This window comes from Musca domestica, unplaced genomic scaffold (assembly GCF_030504385.1).
Source record: "Musca domestica strain aabys unplaced genomic scaffold, Musca_domestica.polishedcontigs.V.1.1 74, whole genome shotgun sequence".
In the NCBI taxonomy this organism is placed as follows: domain Eukaryota; kingdom Metazoa; phylum Arthropoda; class Insecta; order Diptera; family Muscidae; genus Musca; species Musca domestica.
The window spans coordinates 489,039-509,441 of record NW_026712391.1 but is presented as its reverse complement, the minus strand read 5'-3'; the positions used below and the strand labels follow the sequence as shown (position 1 = coordinate 509,441).

Here is a 20,403-nt window from a genome sequence, read left to right as displayed (position 1 = left end):
ACGTCGGGCTACGCTACCAGTATCACGGTAACGAGCGATGGTTCGAGACACATACGATTTATTCATATTTAAATGCTGGAGTTCTCTAACGATATCAACTTGTGGTTCCAGACAAATATAAAGAAATCACACTATCACGCTTGAATTCCATCACGAATAACTTTTTTTCTGAAAAATTCTCACCAAATTACTGTCGGAAATGACAGCAGTCTGAAGTTGGTTGCAGTTTTTTCATCTCACCCTGTACACTATTGATAAATTTTAATTGACATGGCACTAGCATCATAACACAGTAACTATTTAAAGATTTTAACTACTTGGAGGATAGGTACTAATTTCGCATCGGAGTAGTAATTAGACATTGATTCAGTAGTGGCGCAGCAAATGTTCATGATTTTTTTACTATCATGGAGGTCATGTCCATGTATTGCAGTATACTGTTGTTATTGCAACAGCTTTGCATGGTTTGTTTTGTTTCTCCTAATTTGGTTTTGCTCCAGGATAAAAAAAATTCGGCTACTTTCACGCTGTCGCAGTTCTCGGGACAGCATTCTGACATGTCTAGATTTAGTCCTTCATATTTCGTTATCAAGGGTAAGTCGTTTTATGCTCTTTTCGAAGGAGCCGAGTACTGGTTATTCATGTCCCCTGGCACAGATTCACGTCTACCGCTACGTTTGTATTTTCAAAACTGGCATAGATTTGATGGTATCGGATAAACGTGCTCTTAGCATACAGTATCCTTAAAGACTGGTTCATAAGACAAAAACATTGATTGGTTTGAAACGCACTACCACTCCTGTACTGATCTTCATCTCTAATGTAAATTGCTATACCATACTGAAGAAATTTATTAAGAATCGGGACGTTCTGTCGAGAATCCATACAAAGTTCATTTGGTGAGCGGTATTTATGTGACATCGGTGTCTGCATCAGTAGGAATGTTAACAGGTCCTTTCTGACAGGCTTTTTGATCTAGAGGTATTTTCTTAAAACATTGGAGTTCCCTCTCAAGCGCATGTATGAAACAGCGACACAATTGTACAATCATCTGCATAAATAAAAAGCTCGCAATATTACTTGTAGTTCCCCTTTTTCTATATCATAAAAATGGAAACAGATTTATGAAAATAGCTTTTCCTCTTTTCCGACAGCAAAAAACCGCTTCTTTTTCTGAGAACATTATGTTTTTGTCTAAAGAACACATCATTTAAATAAGTATTTCCAGCCCAATGGGATTAATATTTATTATTAATACATGTATACATACATATATATAAATCATGCATACAAATGTGTTTAATTTCTACAAACGTTTATCTAAAAATAGCAAATAAATACTTTCCAAAAGTTAATATTTCTTTAAACCGTACAGATAATGATTAATGTATCCCTAATGACACACTTTTTCACATCGAAGTGTCACATTTGAAACAACAGCTAACTCAAAATAGAACATAAATAATGAGTCATTACTGGCAATCGAATCATGAAATTGAGATTATTTGCTATTTTTTGTGTTTTTGGTGATAATGAAAATAGCTCACCACCAACGATTTAGCTCTTCACTATCGTCTACATACATAGGCATTTGTAATTAAACGTTAGTAAGATATTACATTGTAATAGAGTTACAATAATGTATTAACAATCAGATCTCCTCAGATGGTTTCGTTTTAATCTGGTTTCCCAGAAAACAAATACTATCTGAATAATACATGAATACATTCACTGGCTTAGTATACACTACAAACATACACACACAAATGGTAAATTCATATAATATGGTTCATAAATACACGGATAAATAGATGTACACAACATTTACAGTTTTAAATAATAATAATAATCGTAATAACCAAATCACCACTACTTGCGTTAATTACAAACATAAATTACGGGAGATCTGACCATGGAATGATGAATATCTTTACATTTAATAAAAAGGCTAAGTGAGGAATATTTGTTTGTTATTTGTAGCAATATCTCATTTTGTTAGGTACTGTTGTTTGATTTTGTCTAGAGCTGCACGAGAAGCACACAGGAATGTAAATATTGTGCCGCATTTCTGTTATTTTTTTGTTTTATATGCACCGTTCGAGATAACACCCGGTCCTTCTCCGCACCCAATGTAAATGCTATTTACATATCGGTAGGAAGTATATCGGGTATCAAGTATTTACACAAGTCGGTCTCGTCATTGACGAATACCACCTTCTTTGCGGTATTGTCGTCGATCAATTGACGTATGAGGGGCCATACTGTTGAAAACAGACCCGGAGAATTGATGATTAGACAAACGCCCAAGCGTTCGGGATAGTGTCGCGATAATAGCCATATCAAATTCTTAACCAGCTGCATGTCCAGGCAGTTCATATTAAAATCGGCCAAATCAAAAACAATGCAAAGGCGGTCTGTCACTTCCTCGAAACATTTGCCGCAAGCTTCCTCCAGGCATTTAACAATGAATTTGGTCAACTCATCAATATCACGTTCACTGCTGTGGTTCTTTGCTGGTATATATATTACCGGTCTGCCCAGGCAATCTCTATGCCGCAGTACTCTGGCCTTATCCTTATATTGCTCAAGTTCCGTATTGTTTTGCAAAGCCTCGACACCGTACTGCTCCCGCCATTTGTTCGTCTTCAATATAGCCTACAAGAAAACGGCAATGTCACCTAATGATAGTTCAAGAACAATGCAATGCATTGATTGCCCTGATAAACTTACCTGGAAGGCGTCATCAACAGTTTTGAATGCCCTTAAATAACGTTTCAGGGAGAAATCATTATGATATTGCTTGGGGTCTGCTTGGGCAATTAAATTCATACGCTCCTTCAAGTCTTTCAAATCATTGGGATTGACAGGTGTTACTTCCTCCATATTCATATTGATGACGAGTAATTTGATGTGTTTATGTCGTTTGTGATACTATCAGCCGTCTTATCTCTTCTTATCGTTGAGAAAATAAAAAATTAAAAACTTTTTTCTTTTTCCACGTACCGAACGAATAGAGGAATAGAGTCCAAATCAAGGCCCGTTTATTAGGTCGACAAGTAAGACCAGCTGATACCTACATTTTCTGTCAACATAATGTGAATCCGCCTGACAACTAATATATACGCCTGACAACTGCAAAAGATGTAAATAATTACTTGTCCGTTATTTATTGCCCGTTAATTTCAAATTTTAAAAACAAATAGAAAGATATTTTTTTAAATTGGTTTCTTCTCTTTTTTAACTTGAGTGCGTGAATTAACAATGAGAATTTGCGAAAAGAAGAGCCTGGAAAGGCACTGAACTTTTTCTCTGTTCCCAGAGATGAAAACACCAGAGTGGAGTCAAATGTGCCAAATCAAATTTGCAGCTACATCAAAAGTTTACACAGACCATTTCAAAAAGGCATATGTGGTGCAGTCAGGAAGTAAATTGAGACTTCTGCCAATGGCTATGCCAGAACTCGGACCACCGCAATTGAGCCCGTAAGCAATGGTAGAGAATAAAATTCAAATATATTCCTATTAAAAACATTATAGATATATGAAGTCTGACGATACACGTGTAAAGACATATGGGAGCTATATCCAAATCGGAACCAAATTCGATAAAACTTGAGCTGTATTTGATATATATCCCTGAATATGGTTGTTACGGAGTGCATATTACGGCAGCGGAGGACAAAAATAACAAATCGGATGAACAATATATATGGGAGCTATAGCTATATCTGAACCGATCTTCACTAAATTTGACATACTAGCTTCTAGACTCAATTCGGTCGTAAGTGCCAAATTTCATCCAATTTGGGCAAATATTAGACGTTTGGTGCACAATCCAACGTAAATCGGACGAAGTTATATGTGGGAGCTATATCCAAATCTGAACCGATCTCGATAAAATTTAGCAAATGTATTTCTGAGCTGTATTTGATAAATTTGACCAAATATTGTTGTTACAAAGTGCATATTACGGCTGCGGAGGACAAAAATAACAAATCGGATGAACAATATATATGGGAGCTATACCTATATCTGAACCGATTTCGATGAAATTTGGCACACTTACTTTGAGGTCCAATCTGATCGTACATGCGAAATACCACACTATTCGGACTGATATTACACGTTTGGTGCACAATAAAAGGCAAATCGGACGAAGATATATATGGGAGCTATATCTAAATTTTGACCGATTATCTCCAATTTCAATAGGGTTCGTCCTTGGGCCAAACAAATGTTTTGTGCAAAATTTCATCTGGATAGGGCAATAAATGCGAACTATACTTTGTTTACAAAAATACATGGACAGACGGACGGACGGACATGCATAAATCGACTCAGAATGTGATTCTATGCGGATCATCAAAAGGAATTATGGATCTCCTCGTTTGTTCCTTTTGTACCTAATTACCCTTCTCCTTTCACAAATTTCCAATTTCCGATATTTGAATTCAAATGTGCTGATGGTATTGCGTATTCAATGCGATAGGAATTTGCTCTGGAACAGAACCTGCAGATCCGGTTCTAACCCGGATCTTAAACCCGGCGTTTGGGAGTCAATATCCGTGCCCGGGAATCCGTCCCCAAGAAAAATACTTTCCTGGAATCAGGGTACAAATAAATACAGCTGGAAAAATATCCTCGAGTTACCGCTGGAGACACATTATGGCTTTTCTATGGACAATGAACCTTTAATGTTTTATCCACGAATTGGAGGTTATGTTGGCGGTCGGCTTTGTTTTATTGTTTTTTAAATCACGCACAATCTCAAATCACACATATACACATTTGTTCCATTTGTTTCTAGATATTTATGATATTTATATATTAATTTTTATACGAATGATTAACTAATTAAATAATTAAAAAAATAAAAAATTTAAATGAATTACCTCCAACCGACGCCACCGAGAGAAAAAAGTGAAGTTTCATGGCAACACTGAAAAGAAAGAAATCAAAAGGAATCAAAACAAAACGGCCGACAACATAAGTGGTTTGAACACATTCACCAAAAGGAGCACGGAACCAGTTCGAAGAATGCCAAAGCAAAGTTTTGAAGCGAATTCAGATCTAATTGACAGATCGTGTGGTAATCAGCTGAGTTGGAAGGGGGGCCTTATACTTGGATCATGGTCCAATGAATAAAGTACAAACTGATATCCGAAAACTGTCGCCGTGAGAAAAGAAACAAAGACTACAGGGACAATGTGCGATAAAAGTAGCCAAAACCATGGTACAAATAAAAAGGTAAGGTAGCGCTACCAGCTGATTACAATTTTTTTCTAAGTATGCCCGACTTCTGCCAATTTTGTATATATATATATATATATATATATATATATATATATTAAAGCAATTCGCCTTTTTACCATAGAATTGAAAGATAGAACTGTTTAGATCATAATTTTGAAAGAAAATCCGGGCATTTCTTTTATTTTCATAATGTGGCGTTTCCACTGCACTTGATTCGCTCTCTATTCGTTGTTTGACCCTTAACAATGAAAAAACTACCTAATTCTTCACACAAAATTTCCTGAGCGAACACTCATATTTGTACGTTGTTCAAATCAAATCACTCTCAGAACAACGAAAAAATATGTCCCATCCCTAACAAATGAGAGCATTTATCGAAAAAATAAATTATGGCATTTAAAAATGAAAAACAGAAAAATTTAATGAAATTTTAAAAATTTTTGGGAAGACTGAAAATACTGAAAATTATGAATGAAAACTACAATGTTGAATGGCGTATGTACATTCAAACGAAAGTAAATTTTGTTTTCTCTCTCATTCGAGGTACGCATTTGGTCCACGAGTTGAAATTTCCACAGAAAACTGCAAATTAATGATGTAATAAATCTACGGAAGGAAAACAATAATTTCTTCTATTTATATTAGTGAGAATTTCATGTATTTTAGTATAAATTCCCATTAAAATCAACAAACAAAAATTTTGTAAAAAGGAATTATTTTACTATGAATTACGAACCGTCCCGTATGAACGGGTTATTTCGTGTACCTAATTCTGAGAACGAACAACGTTGTTCGGTTTCCAATGGAAACATGCTATAACAGTCATGGTCGAATTATCGGTCGGTAACAAACTCGATTATGCAATCACAGATAATCGATTAAGCGATTAGTCGACAATCGACGTACATATCCCTAGTTTCCTCGTGTTTCGTCGTCGTAGTTTGTCATCATTGTCTGAATTTATTTATAAAACAACACAAAAATATTAAATTTTTACACTATACGTGGAAGAAAACTGATTCGTTCTTCTCGAAAACCCTACGACAATTGTTAATTGTGCAAGGGAAACCACTCTGGACATTGCATACGGATTTCCAATTGTGCAAAATCGCGTGTATACGGGCTGATTTTAGTGTGTATTGTGTGTTTGTATGTAGTGTGCTGGACAGAGCCATCCAATCCATCTCGATGTAAATTACAATCAGCAGCTAACACTGATTGATTGGTAGTGCTCTACCGCTGCTCCTGCTGCAAAAAAGCAAACTTTCTGAATTATCGGATCCACATAAAAACAATTGACTTCCTCCTAAACTGTTTCAGTGTGGTGCTGGTGTAGTTCCGCGTCAACGCATAATTGTTGAATAGAAAATTCAGAGGTGATACCAATTCTCAAGGTCTCTGAGGCAGCTTTTTAGCTGCGCACGCATTTAGAAAAATAAATTTGGTTGTGTTTGGATCACACTGGCGACGGACTATCAATAAACTTAACAACAAAATAAGTGAAAAATATAAGGAAGACAAAAGCAAGAAAGAAAAAAAATATACGAAAAAATAATTGTCACTGTTCTTTGTTGAGGTGTGTGTGATTGCCGTGCTTGCTTGCTGCTGTCATCATCAACATCGACCGAGACCGACCATAGCAGCACGAATTCAACGTGAATTCGATTCTTGCCCTGCTCCTCCACGTTTTATTACTCTTAACAAAATATCTGGTGCAACAATTGCATTATGGCTGACGTGAGTGACGCCAGTGAACTCTTTGTTCTCGAACTCCACGAGGACGAAAATCCCCGTGATTCAGATGATGATAAAATCGAATTGGACGATGTAAGTAGCAAACAAATAAAGCATTCATAAATTGTCTCCTCTCATCTAACCCCTAACCAATAACATCAACAACAGCAGCAACGCAACAACTATTGTCCGAACAAGACACAACGACGGAACGACCTGTCAAGACCAAGAAGAGCAGCAGAGCTAATGAAAAACATGCTGCTCTTGTCAATTCTTAATTACGTATTTACACAGACACACCACACCGTACGAACGAAACTGCTGAGTAACAACAACAACGACTGCGACGACGACAAGACGACAATACACGCTCGCTTGCCCGTTGATTAGACGAAAAACAAAAACAAAAAAAGAATTAATAACCAAAACTTGGTCAATTTGTGATTGTCGTCTTCGCATAAATATTTATAGAAAACGCATTGGAATAATAATATTCCATTTAAAATGAATTTGTGGGACAAAAGGGAACCGAAATTGTTCAATTGGAATGTGTGTAATAACCCAATAAGAAAAGAGAAGCATCAGGTGTAGCTCTGTTACTGTAGTATTTGTGTGCAGTAAATAGAACGCTAAAAACACAAAAACACACTTGATCTGATCTGAGCTAAAAAAAACAACAACAAAATAATATAGAAATTTTGATTTGCCTTGAAACTGTTTTAATAGAAAAATTTTGTCACCAAAAAATGTTGTGGGTTATGGAAAACAAATAGGATTTTTGGGCAACATTTCAATTCATCTATCGGAATGATAATGGCCATGGGGATGAAAATTAAATTAAATGCTGCTCTTCCTTATAGCTATTTAGGCGATTTAAAAACGGTTAAGAAAGCATTGAATGCAGTATCACAATTTTGTGTTATTAAACGTTCAATAATTAGCACATCTAAAGACGCTACATTTTAGGAAGCAATCGTAGAATGTCTCATTAGGCTCTAGTTTAGTAAAACTCCCAATTTTTTTTTTTTGGTAGAGGACGGACCCTTATGCCCCAAAAGTCAGGGTTCAAATCTCGGTATAGAATACGGGTTATTTGAGGGCCTACAAGAATACTTATCCAACAAGTTATCACAAGTATACAGGGTAAGATAAAGAACTGCAACAAAGTCATACAACATCTTTTTACATTTTTTTTTGACTGTAAGCAAATAAGGTCGGAAACATCATCAATTTTTAGAATAAGTTTAGATTTGTTCAAATTGGTCACCTCACAATCTACACGAGGAGTCCTTTGTGGATACTTTACCGCCTGTAAGAGAATAGTCTATATAGGTTTATATAGGTTTACAAAATAGTATATCAACCATGTAACGGTACCTCCCGATATTCGGTATTTTACTGATTTTAGACTCATTTTTTTTAACAGAATTGTCTAAAAATCCACACAAGGAATTCCTTCTGAACACTTTACCCCATGGAAGAATTGTCTACATAGGTCTACGATATCGTATAGCCCCCATATAACGGTACCTCCCGATATTCGGTATTTTCATGATTTTAGCCACATTTTTTAATGGAATTATCTAAAAATCCACACAAGGAGTTCTTTCTGAGTACTTTACCCCCTGGAAAAGAATTGTCTATATAGGTCCACGATATCGCATAGCCCCCATATAGCGGTAACCCCTGATATTCTGTATTTGGATTATTTAAGATATACTTTTGACCTGAATTGTTTCAAATTTCGTATTTGAAACTTCTATTGAATACCACAACCGGAAAATTGTCTATATATCCACGTATTTATTTAGCCCACATACAACAGCAAATCCCAAATTATTCGGTATTTTGATCATTTTAGCGATATTTTTTACCGATTTTTTTCTCAAATTTCGTATTTAAAGTTTGAAGCTTGTAATGAGTACTCCTATGATGGAAATTTGTCTATGTAGGTCCACGTCTTCGTGTAGCCCCCATTTAACATTTTTCATTTAAGTTCTATTTTTCGACGGATTATTTGTTAATTGTGAAGATCCTTCAAAATGGTGTAGAGGGTATTAAAAGTTCGGCCCGGTCGGACTTAGCTCCTTTTTTACTAGTTTGAATTACACTTGAATTGATAGTATGGCCGATATAATTTAATGCCTGAAGGTTATTGTTTTGTGCAAATTTTGACCACGACTGGGCCTCAAATGATCCATCCGCTCAGTCCAATTTTTGCATAAACTTTCGAAGATCTCACAAAATTTTCTACCTGATCAAATTCAAAACAAATTAGTTTTAATATTGTACACATGGTACAATGAAGAGAAGGTAGGTCAACTTTGAAAAAAGATATAGAGGTCTACCTGTTTGGCTTGTAATGTCAGAATTACTATCAAAACAATAAAAAAGCAAACAACTTGTTGCATTGATTTTGAATAAATAATTTAAAATCGCGAAAACTGAATGAATGGTCAAAATTTCTTTTCAATATCATGTTCTATATATCTTTTATGGTTTATTTCGCGACAAAAACTGTAAATTTTGTCGATGCATTCGTTGCAATAAGCATTTTGAAAACACCCGAATTTGAATATTTTCTGAACATTTTTTTATTATTGAAAAGAAAACACACACATAAGCAAATGAAGTTGACATATTAAGCCAGAAAAATAAAAAAATTTAAATCATATGGTAGTTCTGCCCTACCTTGAATTCATTGTACCATGATTGTACACATATTTCTCAATCGAATCTAAATTGGCTTACTTAAATGGCGTCAAAAATTCCCATAAAAATTGTATTAAATGTTTCTTGTCTGTTCAAAAAAGTATCGAGGTTTGTCAGAAAATCCAGATTATCTTAAACACCTTAATTAAATATTTTAATATGTTTGTTTATAATGCTAAATTGTTAATCACACTACTAATGAAATATGTTTATTAATATTATTCTTAGTACTATAAACATGTTTGGTATTTTTGAAACTCGGATGAGCTTGATGGAAATATGCTAAATAACGCTGGACAAGTCAATATTTCGGTTTCGACTTTTTTCTAAAAATAACTTAAAGCTATCGACCCAAAATATTTTTTTGTATTTTATATTTAATCCCATTACAAAAATTTATGTCAGCGCCACATCCAAAAACATTGTCCATAATCAACATAATCAATTTAACAAGTTTTACTATTATCAAAGAAAAACTAACTCTATAAAAAAAAGATGACCCAAATTCGTATTTTTTTTCCTGAGAACTGATATAATTTAGCAAATTGTTTTTATTTATTTCGTTATATACCTTTATTTTTTGATAAAGACACACTATTACTAGGTGTTACTAAATATAATTTCTATTTCATAATTACAGTTATCTTCGTGCCCCCGCTCCTCGCTATGACAGACATATCATTATCATGTCTATCTCTAATTAAATTGTGATTTTTCGCAGTCTTTTTTATTTCAATTTTCTAGGGTTGATAACATTTACATTTCCTCTGGGGGAAGAAGAGGATTATTGCCATAAATCGCTCAGCATTATCAATTGTGTGTATTTTCTCGCGAAATAATTACCATTTCATATGTTCTACTCGACATAACATTTGTAAAACATCTGATATTGGGTTTGATTTTCGTTGGAATCCTTTCGCTGCAGAATTGATAAGAGCCAGTAAATGAATGTTATCGCGATAAACATTTATCTCCGCTGCCCACGGGTATCACTCTGTTTTTATCTATCTTTTTTGTTTTGTTTGTAGATAGATCCCGGTGTGGTAAGCAAGGCAAGGCAAGTCAAGGCAAAGCAGACATAATGGAGCGCTTATTAGAAATGTAAATAAAAAAAAAAAAATATTGTGTGTGAACGCTCACACCAGCACTTCCAGTGGTTCAAAACCCTCCTGAATCTAATGTCTACGATCAGCAAAAAGAAAATGGTCTCGCATATAAAACACAATATCAGTCTAAATGTGATTATTGTTCGTCTGACTGGCAATTATGCACTTCACTCTACGCAAATACTAGGTCTGGTTGGGTATGCCACTCTCAAATCTATAGTTGGTTCAGCTAAATACAAAACAGTAAAAAAACAAATAAATAAAAATAGTATTTTCACATTGCTCAAAATCTTATCAAATTGTTCTCTCTTATTGTGGAACATTTTGTTAGGCAATAATTGATAAGAATTTGTTATTTTTTCTAAATTAATTGCTTCCATTTTTTTTTGTGCCGTACTAAAATGTCTAGACCACCCGGTAAAGTTTAGTTGCAATAGCAAGGTGGAGGGTTTTTGTTGTTGAACTAACTATTTACTTAACAAATTCTAATGTTTGTTGCTTTTATTTTCATAGAAAATGAAAAGTATTAAAGTTTTCAATTTTTGATTGCAGTTCCCCTGTATCAAATACATTTAAATAACTTTGGTAGATCCGAATGCCATTAGCTCTAGAATTTGTGTCCCAAAACTCCACATTTGACATCACAACTTTTAAGAAGATAAATTTCCAGCCGATCTTGCCAGTTTTGCCTGACCCATGATTTCTGTCCCATTAGCATGCCAGACCAATTCTGATCAGTCTACATTATGTGACTCTGCTGCTGTTTACTCAATGGGAAATGAAATTCAATCCATCTCAGATCAAATGCCAGGTTTCCTCCGCGACTTGAGTTAATTCTGCGTGTCAATGTTAATATAGACCTTGAATTGATGACTTCGATTCTCTGTATGGAAATTAATAAACTCCAGGCATCCTACTTAACTTAAGCTGCCAGGTGAGAACTTGAACAATCGTTTAGTCAGTCTTTTGGACATTCTGTTATTTTAAGGAATGTGGAGAACAAAAGAGTTGCGGTCATTGCCAGTGAATATATATCTCACCTAGACTGGAACAGCTCACCTTTCAACAGTATAGCCGTCGACAATACCTATGCTTCAAAAATTGAGAGTGGAAGGGGTGTTGGGGTCTTCTGCGAAAGCCTGAACATCAGAAACTCCTTCCAACCAGACCACGACCTATTCCAGGCAGATATCTTTGTTTAAAGAAAGCAATATATCTGCTGGCAAACCGGAATACTGAAATAAACGGACCAGTGACGATTTGTGTCGATATTCAAGTTGCCCCGAATGCACTAAATTAATTTACTATTAAATTTATGGCAGATTTGGATTGTAGAAAAGCACTGGAAAAGTCTTCATTTAACCTTTGTTGTAGGGATTCAGGCCATTGTAACATTTCTGGCAATGAATCTGCAGATGAATTGGCACGGCATAGATTTGAGTCAATCGATTTGGAGATCGAGAGCTCGATGAAGCCTCCCTTGGGCCACTTCTTACGAGTGATGCATAAACATTACTTCGGGAGATTTCCACAAAACTGGCTAAATAGAAGGGAATGAATGTCTCTAAGAAAATATGGCCGGTGCTCTCTTGTCTGAAAAGAGATCAAGGTCGTTCATATCCATGGCAAAATCAGACCTAAAAATCATTGTAGCATAAGGGTCATGACTTCTAAGTGGGGTGACGACGACACTGAGTACTGCAGGCTTTGTCAAGAGGAGGATGAAATTGAAACGGCAGAGCACTTGCTTTGTAGCAGCCCAACTCTTTTCGGTTGTTGTTGTTGTAGTAGTAGTACATATGAATGTTTGTATTCTGCTAATCTGGTTCAAGCTACAGTTTTAACAATTCGGCTACTTTAACGGGCTGTAGCCAGAGATCTTCCGGAGTGAGTTGGGTAGGTTTGCCCGCCCAATTAAAGAGGTGTAGCGTATTGTGGGGCCTGTATCACACGCCGGGCAGACGTGACGCACATCTTCATCAATTCGTGCCCAATACGAATTGAGACGACTACACCATCCTGAAGGTAATTGCGCCAAAACTACCCTGGTTTGTCTAGGTTGCTGTCGTTCTTCAGCTGCAACAGACGGAGATGGACTCCGATGACGGCATTCATCCTATAAATTGCTGATGGCATCTGCGACTGCATCGTTATGAGTGCCACTCAGACCTGCCTGATAGACTTCTTGATCTAGAGGTTCTCACTTATAGCGTAGGTCCTACCTATCTAGATTGTGCATGTCCTTCCTGACACGCTTGGGTTGGGGAGTTGTATTCACCATATGATGGTCCGGATGACTCTCACCGTAACACCTTAGCAGATACTGCAACGAAAGCATATGATTATGCTGACGTAAGGGAAGGACTTTCGCCTCCTCGTTTGGATGGTCCGCAGACCACACTGGAGCCTCATAGCTGAGGAGTATGAAAAACTCTTTTCGGTGTTAGATATAAGCGAATGGAGACGCAGTTAGCCAGAAAACTTTATTTTTCTGTTCTTCTCTTTCTCTCTTCTCTTGGTATTAGGATGAACATAATAGACTAGCAGGTGTCCGAGTGGAGTGATTATTATAGGGCAATTGCGCGTCCTTTAACCTAACCGTACCCAAATTACCTCCAAAATTAATAGGTCTTCCGATTACATTTAAATAGTATTCTTAGCCTCTTGACCACCAATAAGTATACATTGCATCAGAGGATAAGCCGCGAGTGGATAAGCAAATATCAGATTAAGATGGTGCTGCCAGCTCAGTTCACATTGAGTTTGATTGAGTAGATACAATCATTTGACTGAAAAATTACTCATATCGTTCCTTAATCATGAACCCGAACCAATTTAAATTTTGGGCTTTTGGCAGAAAATAGTCAATGGTTATTTTGAAATCGATTTTTATGATACAACAATATATTATTGGAATATCTAAAAGGTGAAGTTTTTAAAAAAAACATAGTCTAGTCACACAACTATGCCTTTCTCGGATCTGGAGACTGATCCAATTCAAATTCTGGGCTTTTGACTAAAAATGGTCAAGTATTGTTTTATTATTTAAAAATTTTACAGGTATTTTGTTCCCCTTTCTAACAACGCATAGTTTAGTAATGCACTCACTGCATTCCAAGCCCCTGGGTCTGAACCAATTTCAATTCAAAATTTCTGACTGGAAAATTGTTTGTTTCGTTTAAACCTATTATTGTGATGTACCCATATATTATTGGAACATATAAGAGCGTGTCCTAGAATCGTTTTGATGTTCTTTCCTCAGAGGATTTTAATAAAATATGGTAAACGTACTAATATATTTTTGGAACACATAATAACGTGATCGCGTGGCATGTTGTAGTATAGTGACCCGCGGATAACCGAAAAATATCCTAAAAATGGTTCCAAACCATCTCTACTTTTAGGCTGTTGACCAAACTTGATCAAGTTAAATTTTTAACCATTATTTTCCGATATGCCAATAGAACATATAATTGCATGGTCTGTGAGCATATTTGATTGTTCTTTTCAAAAATGCAACAGTATTAGTGGTTAATCCTTACGACAATAAAATGTATCCCAATATGCTGTTGTAATGACATATGTTTTTCTAATGCAATGTTAATCTGTCTGATATTTTTCTATTTTTGCAATACTTTGTTGGAATGAATTATGACACCCACCTACCTACGATTTCAATGTATCGATATACAAATTCCATAAATAACTCGACAAATTTGTCTATGGATTAGAATGTGATTTAAATATGGTCGATGAACAGCACAGTTTTTTAATATTGGAGATTATTACTGCTGATATCAGTCGACACGACGATATAATGTTACCTCACATCGATTGGTGGGTCTAAAATCGTATTTAGATTGTAAATACTATAAATTATGATTGGTATGTTAATAAGAGTTTTTGTTTATCATCTTGATGAGTGGGGGACAGGCAGCCACCAGCTTGGTACATCAGCACCGCTGTTACCATTCGGAATACACGATTAGAGTATTGGATTTCATTTGAAAAAAAAATCCAATCATAATATGGATTGGTTTTTTATCTCGCAATTTATTTATTTTTTGTTAATATATTTAACAATAAATTATTGTTAAATTAATGTTTTCTTATCACTGGCACTTAGATAATATTTATAATACAGCCCTTAGCTGGCATTTACTTATATTTAATACGCAAATCTTTATATTGTAACACACGCGCGTATAAATATTGAAATTTACAATTTGTAATGTGTCTGGTCTGGACTTATTTACATGCATACATGCATACCTTGGACATACAAAAGTTTTTTTTTTTTTAATATTAATAATTATTTCCCACACCATTCCTTTAGTCTCTAATTAAATTAATTAATAAACAAAGACGGCAGCATACTAATGGAATTTATTTTGCTTTGTTTTTTTGTCTTTCTTTCAGGTTGATCTAGAACCGGAATTAAGCATAAATTTACAACAAGAGTAAGTGCACTATATTAGACTTATACAAACACACCGACTCGCATACAGATAACATTTACGAATGGCAATTAAAAATAACATTTATTGATTATGACTGCATGATTTAAATCCGGAGCTTTGTGGTATAGGTATTCATTTCGTGAACAATTTATTTGTCTACAAAAATAAATTAAGATTTAGATTGTGTAGATTTTTCTTATAAGCTATGTGGAATGGATCGTTTAAGCTTGAATAATGGATGTACACTTTTCTCGAAGATTTTGGAATTGGTCCTACTAGTTTCCATTTTGGGAACGAATATTCAGTAATAAATCAATGATAAAAATCTATTTCTAAGCTTCCAGATAACTGAACTGGTGGATTCGCCCAGAATACGATGCAATAGTAACTTTTGATCCGTAATTTAAGCGACAGCCCGAAACGTTGTATGCCAATGAATTGAAGTCATTCTGCCTCTGGTCGAAATGCACACCATCAAATGGTGGAAGATGTTACGGTAGTTCGAGCGTATTCTCCTCATACAAGATTGACAGCAATTGCAACGTAATCCAAGCAGAGATTTTGTTATCGCGAAGCCTGTGTAGTTGTTCATCTTGAATGCAGGGATAAATGTTGATATGGATAATCAAACCATGTTAAAACTGATCTGAAGCTTGTGGTTACACTTAATCCTTCTCACCATTAGATCGATATGTTCGTTCTTTAAATGAAAAACGTATGCAAACTAGGTTCCAGTAAGCCATCGGAAGATATTAAGGTTTTTTCTGTAAATCAGCAATATGTTGCCTCTCAAGAGGTCCTCTCTTTGCAAAAATAACTTAGTATCCTTGAAAAAAATTACTAATATATCTGAGGGTCGTTGTATACAGGCTGAGATAAAAGAACTGCAACAAAGTCAAACGCCATAATTTTTGCATTTGTTCTTAAATTTTATTGAATGAAAACAAAAAATGCCGGAAATAGCATCAAATTTTAGAATAAGTTTAGATTTGTTCGAATTGGTCACCTTTGGTACGAATTATGGCCTTCAAACGGCCAATGAAACCGTCACATGCTGCCCGATTGTTGCTCCGCGGTATTTTGGCCCATTCCCGGCGAAGCGCTTACCTGAGGAGATCGACACTTTGGTATTTTTTAGTGCAAACCTTGCTTTCCGAAATACTCCACACACAATAGTCCAACGGATTGGTATCCGGAGATTTTGTTGGCCATTGTGAGCTGGAAATGAAGCGAGGAACCTCATTTTCTAACCATTCTTGGGTATCGCGTGCTGAGTACGATGGTGCTGAGTCCTGTTGGAATGTCCAAAGTCTGCGGCCAAAATGTTTGGGTGCCCAAGGCTTTAAAACACTCTCCAGAATATTTTCGCGATATTCGGAATTTATTAATACGAGCAGAGAGCGACCATCGGCTGTTCTGGTGGCCCACACCATCACCATGGGCGGCGCTTAAGTTCTGGTGGCCAACCGAAGGTCCACATTTTCAGCTGACCTCTTTGGCAAGTAAACACGATCATTTTGTTTGTTTACAAACTGCTGAACAACGAATGTTTTCTCAGCGGAGATGGAGAAACCTAAATTCGGCAGTTCATCACTTTCGCCCAAGCGAAGCAACTCTTTAGCTCTTTTGAGTCTATTTTCTATCTGTTGCGGTGTAAGTTCTTGCACTTTTTGGAATTTCAATGGCTTTACCCCGAGCTCAGCTTTCAATGTTTGCCGTATGGAATATTGCGATATGTTCAGCTCACGAGCCATTTTTCAGCCACTGTGACGCGGGTTTCGATCAAGTCGATTCTTTACTTCCGAATCATTTGGATGGTACGAGGCACAAAATATTTATTCATATTTAAATGCTGGAGTGCGCTAGCCAATTGTGGTTTTCTAGCCAAATATAAAGAAATCACACTATCACGCTTGAATTCCATCACGAATAACTTTTTTCTGGTTGCAGTTTTTTCATCTCACCCTGTAGTTAGGATAGTAGAAGAAAGTTACAACAAGACTAGGAGAAGAGTTGAATTTCATTAAAAAAATCATGAATCGACAAAACGAAATGAATCAGAAACGAAGTTAATTGGAACCAAAGGACTTTGAGACAAAATTAAATGTGACATCACTCTCTTCCCACGGATAGTCTTTGTCCCTCATTCCTTTGTCAGCACATCTGCTGAATATATTGTCATTCTTTTCTATCTCTTCTTCACCTTCACATTATCTTCGATGGATAATGTAATATAAGTTTGGATGTCAGTGGTACGTTAAATTCTGACATAGAAAGTTCAACCCCCCAAGAAGAAGATTTCCGAAACTCTTTAACAATGACTTTTTTCTTTTCTACACAATTTCTACACAAATTGTGAACGATTTTTTACCACAGTCCATTCATATAAATGAATTTTTAAATTTGGAGCTCGGGCATGTACCAGGTCGATCGAGGGCCATACGTACTTATTCATAAGTCAGTTCATGGATTTCTAAATTATCTATGTCCTCTTTTTCATCAGACATTGATTGCTAGGCATTATGTCCCGATTCAGCTTTAACGGTCCGATATCCGCAATGATTTGTCGGATTGTCATCCGCTGTCTGGCTACATCATCGCTTATACAGTGTCAGTTCATTGCAGACGACGCTGAATGTCCGAGTTCGGTCTAAGAGTCATTCTTGTTGAGGTGGAAGTAAACTTCGCACTTGTGTCTTTATTGACTGAGGGTGCCAAGTCGTCCACACCAGCGTCAACTGAAGAAGGATTTGTTTTTTTTTTTTAGCAAGAACTCAGTAACTATACCTGACATTCCGTTGACGCGCAACGAATCTACATTAGAATACAGTCGGTATCCTGGCAACCTGCAACACTGATGGGCACGTGGTCACATAACCCCCAGGATTGGCTATTTTAGGCGCGCCGAAACATCGCCTCATCAATCTTAGGATCATTGCGACTCGGGTATTTAAGACCCACTGACTGTCCGCGACCGCTTCAAGTCGCAGCTAACCTGGCTTTCCACAACCTGCGTACGTGTCCGGGACCTCATTTGTCATCTATGCGTCTTTGATAAATAGGCCAAATACCATGTGCCTGGCAATTTGATTAAGGTCAAAGAGACCAACGCAAAATTATGTTTAGAGGTTTCTGAAATACGTTCTAGATGGGTACCAACTATTTTACAAGCGTCAACTATGCTTCAATTTTGATTACATATTTTATTAAGGTTTTTGTTGCATACTTTTGGTCCGATTTCTTTTAGTAAGGGTTTAGGGAAGGACTGCTATCAAAATCTCTAAGGAAAGCTTAAGTTTAAGGTGGTGAATTTGTAAAGAGATAGGGACGTAGACAACATAACTTTGTAAAGAAATACGGAACACATATAAAACACAACAAATTTCTTTCTATTGCAGAACCGAGGGACAAGAGACTATACAACTATCTGAAGAAAATGTAAATCCCGGCAAAATAAAACTCGGACCAAAAGATTTTGAGCTGAAAAAAGTTTTGGGAAAAGGTGGCTATGGCAAAGTGTTTCAAGTAAGTATCAACTAACATCGATATCTGATATTCGGTCGTATGCAAAAGAAAGAAACTAACATTTTTGTCTCACAGGTCCGTAAAACATCTGGTCGTGATGCTAACAAATATTTCGCCATGAAAGTCTTGAAAAAAGCATCCATAGTCACAAATCAAAAGGATACGGCACACACGCGTGCCGAACGCAATATCCTTGAGGCTGTCAAACATCCATTTATTGTCGAATTAGTCTATGCTTTCCAAACAGACGGCAAATTATATTTGATTCTAGAATATTTAAGCGGTGGCGAATTATTTATGCATTTAGAACGTGAGGGTATTTTCCTAGAAGATACCACATGGTAAGCAACAATTCAATTGCATTTTCAATGTTCTCTAGTAACGCTTTTTGATTTTTTTACAGCTTTTATTTAAGTGAAATCATTATGGCTTTGGGTCATTTGCATAAATTGGGAATTATATATCGTGACTTAAAACCTGAAAACATTCTGTTGGATGCCCAAGGTCATGTGAAATTAACAGATTTTGGCCTTTGTAAAGAGCACATTCAAGAGGGCATTGTAACACACACATTCTGTGGCACCATTGAATACATGTAAGTGGATCTACATTGAGAGAGAGACAGAGAAAAATGTTTTTATTTCTTATATTTCATTTTAAATTTGTCAAATTGTAGGGCACCAGAAATTCTGACTCGCCGAGGTCATGGCAAAGCTGTCGATTGGTGGTCATTGGGTGCTCTTATGTTTGATATGTTAACTGGTGTTGTAAGTATTTTTTATCTAGACAATGGCTAGAACTTAATGAGAATATTCTTAACAAATTCAATCTACACAATCATGCCTTCTGTGTGATTTTATTGATAAATTTGAGGCATCAAAATGCGTTCAAATGTTTTTCATATCTTTCTTTTATGTTTATTAATAATGGATTTTATTCACCTACTTTACAGCCACCCTTCACAGCTGAGGATCGCAAGAAGACAATAGAGACTATTTTAAAAGCCAAACTAAATTTGCCTGCTTATCTAACGCCAGAAGCTAGAGATTTAGTGCGTCGTTTGATGAAACGACAAGAGTCACAACGTTTGGGCAGTGGACCCGAAGATGCTGCTGCCGTCCAAGCACATCCCTTCTTCAAACATGTCAACTGGGATGATGTATTGGCTAGACGTTTAGACCCTCCAATTAAACCATTATTGGTATGTTTTTGTCATAGATGAGATGAGTAATTCAAGAAATATTGAAATTTTTATGTATTTTTTCTTTTTTTCACAAAAACAGCGCAGCGAAGACGATGTGTCACAATTTGATACCAGATTTACAAAACAAATACCAGTTGATTCTCCAGATGAAACAACCCTTAGTGAAAGTGTCAATTTAATTTTCCAAGTAAGTGCAGTTCGACTTGTTTACATTTATTAAGAAGGGCTTCATTTCGTGCATTCTTCTGCCCTAAAAAGGTCAACTGATCTTACATTGGCATGAAATTGTAAACTCTAGATCAGAGAAAAATTCTAAGACGATTAAAAATCTCTGTTGGTAGCATGATAATAGAGCTGTCAACATTTGTGTTGCCAAAGTATGCTGTTACTTTTCAGTAACGCTCCAATGT

The 20,403-nt window shown here is 36.1% G+C and overlaps 2 protein-coding genes across 2 annotated transcripts in view; one reads left to right on the top strand and one right to left on the bottom strand.

The window, feature by feature from the left end:
- Window positions 1-1,209: 1,209 nt before the first annotated feature.
- Window positions 1,210-3,080, bottom strand: LOC131806375 (uncharacterized). The gene is made up of 2 exons (XM_059130407.1): window positions 2,731-3,080; window positions 1,210-2,655 (listed from the first exon to the last, which is right to left on the bottom strand). Exons 1-2 carry the CDS (start codon window positions 2,887-2,889, stop codon window positions 2,143-2,145), a joined length of 672 nt encoding a protein of 223 aa, XP_058986390.1. The 5' UTR covers window positions 2,890-3,080; the 3' UTR covers window positions 1,210-2,142.
- Window positions 3,081-6,150: 3,070 nt separating this feature from the next.
- The window catches only part of LOC101896302 (ribosomal protein S6 kinase beta-2), a 32,177-nt gene continuing 17,924 nt past the window's right edge, over window positions 6,151-20,403 (top strand). The window contains exons 1-8 of the mRNA XM_005188393.4: window positions 6,151-7,079; window positions 15,224-15,264; window positions 18,663-18,789; window positions 18,865-19,130; window positions 19,193-19,384; window positions 19,466-19,556; window positions 19,742-19,990; window positions 20,073-20,180. Of these exons, the coding sequence (XP_005188450.1) occupies window positions 6,981-7,079; window positions 15,224-15,264; window positions 18,663-18,789; window positions 18,865-19,130; window positions 19,193-19,384; window positions 19,466-19,556; window positions 19,742-19,990; window positions 20,073-20,180 (1,173 nt within the window). The 5' untranslated portion in view covers window positions 6,151-6,980. The remainder of the gene's footprint in view (window positions 7,080-15,223; window positions 15,265-18,662; window positions 18,790-18,864; window positions 19,131-19,192; window positions 19,385-19,465; window positions 19,557-19,741; window positions 19,991-20,072; window positions 20,181-20,403) is intronic.